Source organism: Garra rufa, chromosome 3, assembly GCF_049309525.1.
Source record: "Garra rufa chromosome 3, GarRuf1.0, whole genome shotgun sequence".
NCBI classification, from domain to species: Eukaryota; Metazoa; Chordata; class Actinopteri; order Cypriniformes; family Cyprinidae; genus Garra; species Garra rufa.
In genome coordinates, this window is record NC_133363.1 from 33,389,530 (window position 1) to 33,401,534 (window position 12,005).

Genomic DNA, 12,005 nt, shown 5'->3' on the forward strand with positions numbered 1-12,005 from the left:
GATACAACTATTTAAAAATCTGGAATCTGAGGGCGCAGAAAAATCAAAATCCTCAGAAAATCATCTTTAAAGTTGTCCAAGTTAAGTTCTTAGCAATGCATATTACTAATCAAAAATTAAGTTTTGATATATTTATGGTAGGAAGTTTACAAAATATGTCCACCATCAACACCATGTTTTTCTCAGGTCCTTTTTGTATATGCTGACATATTTATATGTAGATATATGTGTGTGTATAAATATGGTCTGCCCAAAAAAATTCTGCAGTTCAGTTTCATATTTTTTCCCCCTTCAGAAATAACACAAGATGGCTGGAAATGTCAGAAGAGGTTTGGAGATCCCAGAGCCTTCAGATTACAGCAGCCGTGAAGACGATGAAGTGACTTATTTTACAGATCTGCAGCAGCCTGATAATAATCTGCCCGAGTCTGCGAAAGTGATCAATAAACTGTTAAATAACCTTGTTGACAGTACATGGGAAGTAATATCAGAGCAGGAGAAGATCAAGAGGGAAGAACAAGCAGCAAAACAAATTCCTGTGCTGAGTGCTACTAAAGAAATGAAGGTATGTTTAATACGTACATTCAATTGGCCTCATCATATTCCTTTAATGGATTTGTCCAAAATGCTTATTTACATATGATTTTTTGTTTTTAGCTTCCAGGTAGAACTAATAGTATTGTGTGCTCTGATGATGGACTATACCTGTTTCTGGGTCACACTCATGGTCTGTCAGTCATCAGTACATCCACTCTCACCTCTGTAAGAACGTGGCAGGATGAAAGAGTGGAGCTTACCAGCATCTCTTGTGCCTCTCTGGGAAATGCCACACACCTCTTATGCACAGTGGATGACATGGGTAATTTTACAGAGAGTGGGAGATATTTTTAGATAATTTACATGAAAAACGACTGATTTTATATTTTCTGTATTTTATTATACATATTAATTTTCTTCTCTGTCACATAAGGTATTGCACGGCTTCTTGTGCATCACATGGAGAATATTTATTTAGTAAAAGTCATCAATGAAACTGTGAGTTCTTAGTACCGTTTTAAGACCTTGTTTTATGTGTAGATGGTTTTCTATTGTTAATATATGTTAAAATAACTACATTGTGTTACATTTCTCACAGGAAGATATAAACCAAAGAAACATCTGCGCAAAATTTGAAGTGTCTAGAAATGGGCACTTTGGAGCTGCAGTCATGACATGTAAATTTCCTATTAAACTATAGAAATGTATTATAAAACTAAAAATACGATTAGCTGTGAGCCCTACTAAATCATTAATGATATCGTTGTATATTCTCATTGAAGCTAGTGGCTCTGTTTGGCTGGAAGTTTATCGCTTTCCACAAGATGTGTGGCTCAAAGAGCTGGAAACCAAACAGGTAACTGTTAGTTGCGTTGAAAAGTTATATACTCCATACCATATATTCTTGTTTCCTGTATTTATGTTTTAAACAAATGTTAACATGGTTTAAATATTCACAATTTACTAAATTACTGTAATGAGATGATCATATTTTGCCATCTTTTCTGTAGGCTACACAAACCCCACAGTCCACAGAAGCCAAATTGTCTCCAATAGTCTTACTCATGAAGATCAAACCTCCAGAAATTCCTTCAGGTATCTAGTTTAAAACAATGCTGCTAAAACGTTTGTTTTAGAAGTTTGTTATGACTTTCGTTTACTGTCCTATCGTCAAGGAACCTCTCTGAAAAGTCCATCTGAGGTCCTACTGAAGACGGAGGAAGGCACTATAATAGGCTCAGGCCAAAATCACCTCATTAGTAGTCGTCAATGGGAAAACCAAGATGCAGCATTTAGGAGAATGTTTATGAAGTACCTCAGCTCCAGCTCTGTGACACCCCCACAGCAAAAAGCACAAGGTCCAAGGTAGGCTTGATTAAGAATATTTGAAGTCATATTTTACTTGATTCAGGAGGTATGTAGTACAGTACAGTAATCCCAAGAAGTATTTTGGCACTTTATCTACAGTCGTGGACAAAAGTTTTGAGAATTACATAAATATTGGAAATTGGAAAAGTTGCTGCTTAAGTTTTTATAATAGCAATTTGCATATACTCCAGAATGTTATGAAGAGTGATCAGATGAATTGCCTAGTCCTTCTTTGCCATGAAAATTAACTTAATCCCGAAAAAAAAATTCCACTGCATTTCATTGCTGTCATTAAAGGACCTGCTGAGATCATTTCAGTAATCGTCTTGTTAACTCAGGTGAGAATGTTGACGAGCACAAGGCTGGAGATCATTATGTCAGGCTGATTGGGTTAGAATGGCAGACTTGACATGTTAAAAGGAAGGAGATGCTTAAAATCATTGTTCTCCCATTGTTAACCATGGTGACCTGCAAAGAAACGCGTGCAGCCATCATTGCGTTGCATAAAAATGGCTTCACAGGCAAGGATATTGTGGCTACTAAGATTGCACCTAAATCAACAATTTATAGGATCATCAAGAACTTCAAGGAAAGAGGTTCAATTCTTGTTAAGAAGGCTTCAGGGCATCCAAGAAAGTCCAGCAAGTGCCAGGATCGTCTCCTAAAAAGGATTCAGCTGCGGGATCGGAGTGCCACCAGTGCAGAGCTTGCTCAGGAATGGCAGCAGGCAGGTGTGAGCGCATCTGCACGCACAGTGAGGCCAAGACTTTTGGAAGATGGCCTGGTGTCAAGAAGGGCATCAAAGAAGCCACTTCTCTCCAAAAAAAAAACATCAGGGACAGATTGATCTTCTGCAAAAAGTATGGCGAATGGACTGCTGAGGACTGGGGCAAAGTCATATTCTCCGATGAAGCCTCTTTCCGATTGTTTGGGGCATCTGGAAAAAGGCTTGTCCGGAGAAGAAAAGGTGAGCGCTACATCAGTCCTGTGTCATGCCAACAGTAAAGCATCCTGAGACCATTCATGTGTGGGGTTGCTTCTCATCCAAGGGAGTGGGCTCACTCACAATTTTGCCCAAAAACACAGCCATGAATAAAGAATGGTACCAAAACACCCTCCAACAGCAACTTCTTCCAACAATCCAACAACAGTTTGGTAAAGAACAATGCATTTTCCAGCATGATGGAGCACCGTGCCATAAGGCAAAAGTGATAACTAAGTGGCTCGGGGACCAAAACGTTGAAATTTTGGGTCCATGGCCTGGAAACTCCCCAGATCTTAATCCCATTGAAAACTTGTGGTCAATCCTCAAGAGGCGGGTGGACAAACAAAAACCCACTAATTCTGACAAACTCCAAGAAGTGATTATGAAAGAATGGGTTGCTATCCGTCAGGATTTGGCCCAGAAGTTGATTGAGAGCATGCCCAGTCGAATTTCAGAGGTCCTGAAAAAGAAGGGCCAACACTGCAAATACTGACTCTTTGCATAAATGTCATGTAATTGTCGATAAAAGCCTTTGAAACGTATGAAGTGCTTGTAATTATATTTCAGTACATCACAGAAACAACTGAAACAAAGATCTAAAAGCAGTTTAGCAGCAAACTTTGTGAAAACTAATATTTGTCATTCTCAAAACTTTTGGCCACGACTGCACACTAACACTAATTATATGAATATCTTCACATTATATAGAGGTAACAAAAAATCAATTTTTACAACCAACAGAAAGTGTCAACAATACCTCTGAGAATACACTTTGTACTAATTCGTTGCCTTCTTTTTATTTAGTTAATTTGCATCCATGTCTTAACAAAAATTATTAAATGAATTAACAAGTTACAGGGAGCAGCAGAACAGATTATATTTTTAAATATTTGGCAAAGTGTGCAGAGTGCAGCATATTTTGTTAAGAAGTTATTTTTTTCAGACTACAAATTCGTTTTTTTCCTTACAGCAACTGCACTTGTCATTTCTTACTGCGTGAAGGGTTTCATTCAATGCCTGGGGAAGCGAAGGCAGTTAGAAGTGAGTCATGAACTCAAAAGATAATTTCACATGTACAGTATGCTTTTCAGTGATAAATATAGCCTGTAATGGTGTGTGATCACAATTTAATTCAAATTATCTTTGAAGATATTCCCATCGCTGTGTGCCTGTGGTGGAATGGCAGTCACAATCTCTTACAGTATCTTCTGAAGACCCCTAAAGAGAAGGGTACTCTTGCCATTAAGAAAGAAAAAACAGTATATTAACATTACAAGCACACATTTGTTAGTCATGTTTATAAATTATATTTATATTTTTTTATTAATTATATTATTCATTGTATTTTTGATCTGTTTCTGGATCAGACAGTGAACCCAGACCAGATGCTTTGTGGCCCAATTCTCAAGAAATCCTCTGCTCTGCCATCAGCACTTGCACACGGTTCATTGTTCTGGGGCTTGAAGGTCAGCAGGTTACTATATGGGACCGACGTTTTGGTAAGTTTGCTTTAGTATTTAGTTATTAAACATATTATTTATGAAATATTGTGTGTTTCTCGATGATAATGATATATAATGATATATAGATAAATCATGATATATAGCCAAATACAATGTGAAGAATCTTACCCTTGATTGTCTTCTGGTGTTGCAGGGTGTCCATATGCCAATATTGTGATCCCAGGAGATGGCGCCATTTGCAAGATGAAGCTTCTTTTGCAGAGTCACTTGCCAGTCACTTCGCTCTTTCAGGGTCCCTTTTTACCCTCACTACAGTTAGTGCTCACTTGCAGAAATGGGACATGCTACAGTGTGACAGTGGGCAGAGGAAGAGACACATGCACTGTTGCACTTATTGAAAGGTACTAAATAAGCACAGTTATAATGGTTTTAAAAATACTGAATTAGGTGAATAAATATCTAATAGTTCAGTGTGTGTTGTAAGCTGGTACTGTGTATGCCTTTGAATATAGCAGCAGCATATCTTACAGTAGTATTTTTTGGCATGTACAGTTGAAGTCAAAAGTTTACATACACCTTGTAAAATCTGCAAAATGTTAAGTATTTTACCAAAATAAGAGGGATCATACAAAATGCATGTTATTTTTTATTTAGTATTGACCTGAATAAGATATTTCACACAAAAGATGTTTATGTATAATCCGCAAGAGAAAATAATAGTTGAATTTATGAAAACGACTCCATTCAAAGGTTTACATACATTTAGTTGTTCATGGGTCCCTTGTTTGTCCTGAGAAGTTGCTGCCTGCTGTTTTTCTTCAAAATCCTTCAGTTCCCATTAATTCTTTGGTTTTTCAGCACAGGAAACACAATGCATTAAGAGCATTTTTTGAAGATTTAAAGATCTTCTGAAGGGCAGTACTAAATGTAAAAATATAATATTTAGGAAAAATACGAAAAATGTACACATTTTCATTCTGTTCAAAAGTTTACGCCCCTGGCTCTTAATGCATGTTTTTTCCTTCTGGAGCATCAGTGAACATTTGAACCTTCTGTAATAGTCATGCAGTTATTGTTGGAAAAGGATCAAATACACAAAAATTCTGAAAAAAGAATTTTTGGGACCTGAAGTATTTTTCAAAGGTTTATTTCTTGATCAAGAAATGTTCACAGTCAAACAGATACAGCGCCCTGTCCTCTCAAGCTTACGAATAACTTTCCAGCCTGGAGGCCCCCCTCAGAAAAGTCTGCTCAGCACATTACCACCTGTTGTCTTTCCCACTCCTTACAACATATATCACATATAAGTATGGAAAAATCACCCTTATGGATTTTTCACCAACAACTTCAACTGTATTTTAGATCTTGCCCACCACAACCAAATATGTTAACATTGTCATATCCATTAACATGCTAAACCCTGACATGACTGAAATAAATACAATAACTGTCTCAAATCAGACCTGCAGGCCCAGGCAGTTCTGTCACTGTTGCTGAACCTGTGCCCTTCCTGAAGTGTCTGGTATAGTACAATTTTGCAACATAATTCTGTATCTGACATGTTACCTTATGGATTAAATGCTTTCATCTGTACTGTACATATATGGTTGCAACAGGTACTTTGTTTGCATTTGTAGTTTGCTTTAGTTCAAGATCACTTTATTAAAAAAAGTAACTGGCAAGAACATGCATGTAAATGTATCACTAATTCCTCAAGTTGTTTATAGGTTTTGTTGATGCAGAGAAATGGGGAAGTATCCATATGGGAAACAGAAGATGGAGCTCCAGTATTTACCTTAAATCTGCCTTTAACTCATGTGCTGGGCTCACTCAGGGAACCTGTGTGCCTGCTTGAGCCAGTACAAAAAAAGCTATATATTACAGGTAAACTTCAGACAAATGCACCTTTATGCATTCCACTTTGCTGCTTTTCTATTGTTTTGTTTAACATCCAGACGGACATGTTTGACTGTTGCACTATGCTTTACATAGCATTTTCTAAAAACCCAGAGTTCAAGTTAAAAGAATTAAAAAAAATACTTTTTAAAAATTTTTCATTCAATTTTTTTCATTGTTTTGTGTGAATGACGTCTTACGCTGTTTAAGTTGTGATGCAATGCATCAAAGGTGACACAATTTTATTATTATTTGTTATTTATTGAGTGACAGCTGGAGAAGGATTGTGTTTATGGTGACACAATTGATTTTTTTAGGTGACAGAAAAACACCTTTGGTGAAGGTGACTGATTGGAAAGAGGAAGAGAGCTCTCTCTTCATCTTCAGCTTTTCAGAAAACACATTGATGGATTCATACCGTATCACAAGTTCAGCTGTAAGTGAAAAAGAGACCAGAGGCACAATCTTAGATTTGGAGGAGGCCTGCAACCTTTACCTTCAGGAAAGGTTGGTGAAATGTAGTTCAGTATTTAACAGTAGAAGTAAGAACAAATTTTGAGAATCTTTTTGTACATAGTTTTTAGTAAATGAGACCCAATGTGACATAAATGCTGTTCATGAAGTGTTAAATTATTAGGACTAATAAATAGGATAGGACTAAAAAAGATTTATGTTGAACTGTACTGAATGGCTGGAAAAATGTGATTTGAAAGTGATTTGGTCCTCTGTGTCATTATTTGTTGTTACTTCTGCTGTGGAAAAATTCTAAATCTGTTATTAAATGTCAGACAGAGAGTGAAAAACCAGTCGGGATTTGTCTTTGGCCTTTTAATACTTGAATAATGATCAATGCAACACACAGAAGCTCTGTAGTAAGAAAGACAGAAGGCATTTCAGCACAATCAGTACAAACATACTTTTATAATGATAAGTCCAAGGATTGCCCTTGACCTAACAGTAACAGTGTCTTTAACAGTATCTTCTTAGATTAGTTAACCGATCACAGCCACTCCCCTGTTAAAGGAATGCTGTTTTAAAGAAGTTTTAGCCATGTACAAAGAGGAAAGACTAAAGCCTATGCATATAGATAGGGAAAATAGAGAATATACAATATAGAAACTAGAGTCACCTCAGCTTTATTCAGTAGCTGGGGCATTCATTCCTCCAATGTCCTTTCTCTCCACAGTGGAAACAAATATCCAAATCAGTTTTCGGCATTCCACGTCCTCTGCTTCTCCTGTGTCCGCGTCCATGACCTCTGTTGTTGGTTCCTCTGCCTCTCGGTTGGCCTGCACTCCCCTGCATAGCTTGTAAAATGGCCAGGACAATGTGCAATTCTTTCCTAGTTTTTTCCTTTTTCTTCTTCTCTTTCTCTATGTGTTGTTCCTCTGCGTGGATTGCATGCTTTCTGATGGTGTCCAGCCTGGCCTCATCCCATCCAATGCAGCTCCATTTTACTGCAGCACCCAGTTCAGGTCTCAGTCCCTTCAGAAAATAGCTGTGCATGTATGATTCCCAAATGCTAGGTTGGTCACCAGCATTTGCTGGTTCTGCTATTCCGCTGTACTTACTGAAGGTCTCATACAGTCGCTCAAAATAGTCCTGCACAGACTCATCCTTACCCTGTATGCAAGAGGTAATCTTTGCAATGTCCACTTTGACTGGAAATGCATTTTTAACATGCTGACACAAAAGTTCCACCGTGTTTCGATATAGTCTGTTGTCATCGTGAGCCCATTCCACATGTATTCTGGCAAAATTGATGGCTGGAAAGTGTGGTTTAATTTTTTGCCACTCTGTTGCGCCCAATTTGAGCAAGAGAAGACGTTTGAGTTCCTGCATGGTGGGGCTGAATTCCTGGCAGAAGAACAGTAATTCAGTAGCGAATTTGACTCCTGAGTCTTTGGGGTGGGTCAGATGAGACATGGCTTCTTTTAAGTCTTCCTCTGGCCATGGGCGGAACACCATGATGGATTTGTTGGGTCTTGCAACTTGGACCTCTCCGTACCCTGGGCCTTCCTCATCCAAATCATCTGGTTCAATCTTCTGTACTGCCTTTATCTTCCTCGTTGTCACGGCTTGTCTCTCATGAGTTGTTTCAGTTCCTCTTTCCACCTGTAGTATCTTACAAGAGTGCATGGTGATTATGAGTGGAGTGCTGCTGTTTGAGATGGTTGCTGCTTCCTGACTTGCAGGTCTGAGTTCTTGGGTTTGGTTTTGGCGTAGCGGCAGTGTTTCTGGTGGACTATACGATGGAGGTGGTTGGTGGGGCCAAGAGTCGAGGTTGTGATACACCTTAGCACTCTGCAGTTCTCTAAAAGGATTTGCAGAAGAATTCTGATAAGCATCACCTGTTCCTTTCTCTTCCTTGTATGGCATTTCCTTAAACAGCTGTTTTCTTTCCCGTCGTTCTGCTTCTTCCAACCACAGACTCATAACTCTCTTATGTCTTTGAAACCCATCTTTCTGTTTATTCGTCAGCTTTTCCTTACTTCTCATCCTACATTCATATTTCTCCAAACGATCTTTCACTTTGTTTAAGGTTAATACGCTGAATGTGCCTCTTTTAGGGAACCCATGATCTTCTATCCATTCTGGTACCACATCTACAATATCTTCCCCATATTTCCTTTTCATTTCTTCATAAATTGGACTGTCCAGAACGTCTAAATAAACAGTAGGTTTGCTATTTCCAGATCCCATACTTGCAATCAAAGACTTTACCCAAAATCCAAAATATAAATTGGAATTTCAAAATCAGTCTCACCGCTTTGCACACATGTAACCACGTCAGTCGGATTGAATTGTCCAGTTCCGTTTGAAATTTCGATCAGATACGGGGTGGTTTATTCCTTTTGTAATCCAAACGAGTGGACTTGTAAACGCTTGATCGGACTGCAACCCGAAACTGGAAAGTACTGCGCATGTGCAGTGTAGCAAAAATGTGTAGGGGTGGTTGTGGCTTGAAGGGATACAGCTTAAAAAAACGTTAGATTGATGTGCGCATGCCCAGTAGCCAGACCTGTAGTCTAATGCCGCGTTCCAGGCAACCCGTTACTCGTGTTTTTCCAACCTACCCGTGAAAGTTCAACCGAACGGCAGTCAAACCCGTGACTTCCCTCTCGTGAACTCGTACTAAATCGATGTACTCCCAGTTCCGAGTTCTGACGTGACATAGCCCGCAAAACCTCTATGTCAGCACCTACGGGTACGGTGTTTATGCAAGTGGTACACAGTGAAAAAATAGACTTTAGAACAATATAACGTTGCAAACAAATTAATAATAATGTAATAATAATAAATGCGCTCAGGCAGTTTGGGGTGACTTGCCTGGAACGCTACAAAGTCGTGAGTCGTGATTTGAAGTCGTGAATTACGAGCTTAAAAACCTGCCTGGAACGCAGCATAACCTTCTAGTAACCTTCTAGTCTAAACAACCGACGCATATGTCTATGCGTGGAACGAGCTGTCCTTCCTTCTAAATCTTTGGGCTTAATGGCGACTTGCATACCAGCTTTTAGGTGCATATCGCCACCTCATGAGTCCTGCTGGAGTGTGAAGTGATTTTAGTCTAGACGTGCATGATAAGAGTTCCTGTTGAATAAAGTGTCGTACTTGATAAAATTAGTTTCATTCTAAAATTCTGCAGCACAACGTCCCACCAGTCCTTGTTTAGGATTCATCAACAGACGACGTTTGGGTGCGGAAAGGGGCACTTTTGCTTTCTGAAGTGAGCAGCACATCACAACAGTGCATGTGCTGGTCGTCGTCTAATAGACCTTTCTCACAACTTCCGTATTTTGCGCCGGAAATACGTAATTGCTGTGTAAACCCATTTCCGCCCCGGTATGCCGGTAACCAGTTAAACAACGTGAAAAACGCTTAACGTGGCTTAATGTATGTAAAAAACGACCAGGAAACCGCAAGTTTCTGTCAGACCTTACGTGGAACAAACATTAACTACTATCAAAAGAACGAGCCCTTATTCCACATATAAAGTGAATAATATCACGTTAAGCGTTTTCTCCCCCATAGAAGCCCATTATAAGGAAACAGCTTAACGTGGTTTACGTACCTCAACAGCGACCAGGGAAAACCAAACGTATGTTAAATTTGACTTATAATAAATACTTGCTGCTGTCAAAAGAACGAGCTCTTATTCAGCATATAAAGTGCGCGCCCCATAGAAGTCCATTATAACAAACAATGTTAAGCTTTTTCCTTAATGGAGTTCTATAGGGAGAAAAGCGTGATATTATTCACTTTATATTATTCACTTTATATGCTCAATAAGAGCTAATTATTTTGACAGCAGAAAGTGTTTATTATAAGTAAAATTTTAAGCCACGTTAAGCTTTTTTTTTTTTGTATAATAGACTTCTATGGGGCGCGATCACTTTATATGCTGAATGAGAGCTCGTTCTTTTGAGAGCAGCAAGTGTTTATTTTAAGTGAAATTTAACAGAAGTTTGGTCTTCCCTGGTCGCTGTTAAGGTAAGTTAATAAACCAAGCTGTTTCCTTATAATGGGCTTCTATGGGGGAGAAAACGCTTAACGTGATATTATGCACTTTATCTGTGGAATAAGGGCTCGTTCTTTTGATAGTAGTTAGTGTTTGTTCCAAGTAAGGTATGACAGAAATTTGGGGTTTTCTGGTCATTTTTTACGTACGTTAAGCGTGTATAAACGCGGATAAACTCTTAGTGGAAAAACGTATATCCTTTATCCAATTTGTTCCTCTTTGTGACGGAGTTTTCCTACACGTCTGCAAAAGTTATCTTTGACAAATCAGCGAGGGAAGTTGTGTAGACTCTCTCCATTTTAATTTTAAATTACCCGGCTTTCTGCTGTGTTGACATTACACAGGAAGTCTGCATACCCTGCGATTGCGTATTTCCGGTTTCTGTGAAAAAGGTCTATTAAGACCCGAAGTATAAATGTGTGAAAAGTGTGCTTTTTAAAACAGTACGCGACAACAGCGGGAAACTCTGTATATGCATTCCAGTGTGCGCATGTCAATAGATTAAACCCGATCAGAAGCTTGTGACATATAAACGCGCATATCAGTCACTTTATTTAGCGTTCAAGTAAATACGTTCGGATTCAAACAGAATTAATTCATTCCGATAGAAGTGTCCATGTAAACCCTGATATGACCTGTAACTTAAAACACAGTGTATACTTTACATGCGTAATGTCTTTGTGTGTGCAGAGCTGACTCTTGGAAAGAGAGGAACAGAAATCAGTCTTTCAAATGGGAGCAGCTTTCGAAGCAAGATATTAAATGAAGCTTCACCCACTACAGAGAGATCCAGACATGCCATGCTGACAAACGGAGAGTGCATTTTCTTTTTTCTGTGTTAATGTGGATCAAATGCATGCTTGCATTCACTCATCAGTCAGCCAGAGAAAACGGTACATTTTTATTTTTGATGTAAAAAAAATTTGAACAAAGTACGTTTTAAATTAATTTCAGTTTCGGGGTTATAAGGAGGTTATGTCAGTTTTCACAAGGAGCTCTTCTGCATGAAGCCAAGCCAGTGTAAATGTGTTTATATATGCACATGTCCTAATGTATGTTTACATATGCATGAGTAATCTGTGCATTTGATTAAGCTTATTATGACTTGATTTTAGCAATTTTTTTTTTCACCATTTACAGCTGTTGGTGAAAATTCATAGGGGGCGGTTTTCTGCATGCTTATATGGTATACACTTGTGTAATGTATGTTAGAGATAGTGGAAAAACAACATCA

At 38.5% G+C, this 12,005-nt stretch overlaps 1 protein-coding gene across 1 annotated transcript; it reads left to right on the top strand.

Annotated features, from left to right (window-relative positions):
- The first annotated feature begins 307 nt into the window (after positions 1-307).
- Positions 308-11,537, top strand: wdr93 (WD repeat domain 93). The gene is made up of 15 exons (XM_073836490.1): positions 308-565; positions 658-859; positions 971-1,035; positions 1,136-1,214; positions 1,320-1,393; positions 1,548-1,632; positions 1,713-1,902; positions 3,861-3,931; positions 4,040-4,120; positions 4,258-4,389; positions 4,547-4,754; positions 5,815-5,875; positions 6,081-6,237; positions 6,567-6,756; positions 11,462-11,537. Exons 1-15 carry the CDS (start codon positions 308-310, stop codon positions 11,535-11,537), a joined length of 1,929 nt encoding a protein of 642 aa, XP_073692591.1.
- The last annotated feature ends 468 nt before the right edge of the window (positions 11,538-12,005 follow it).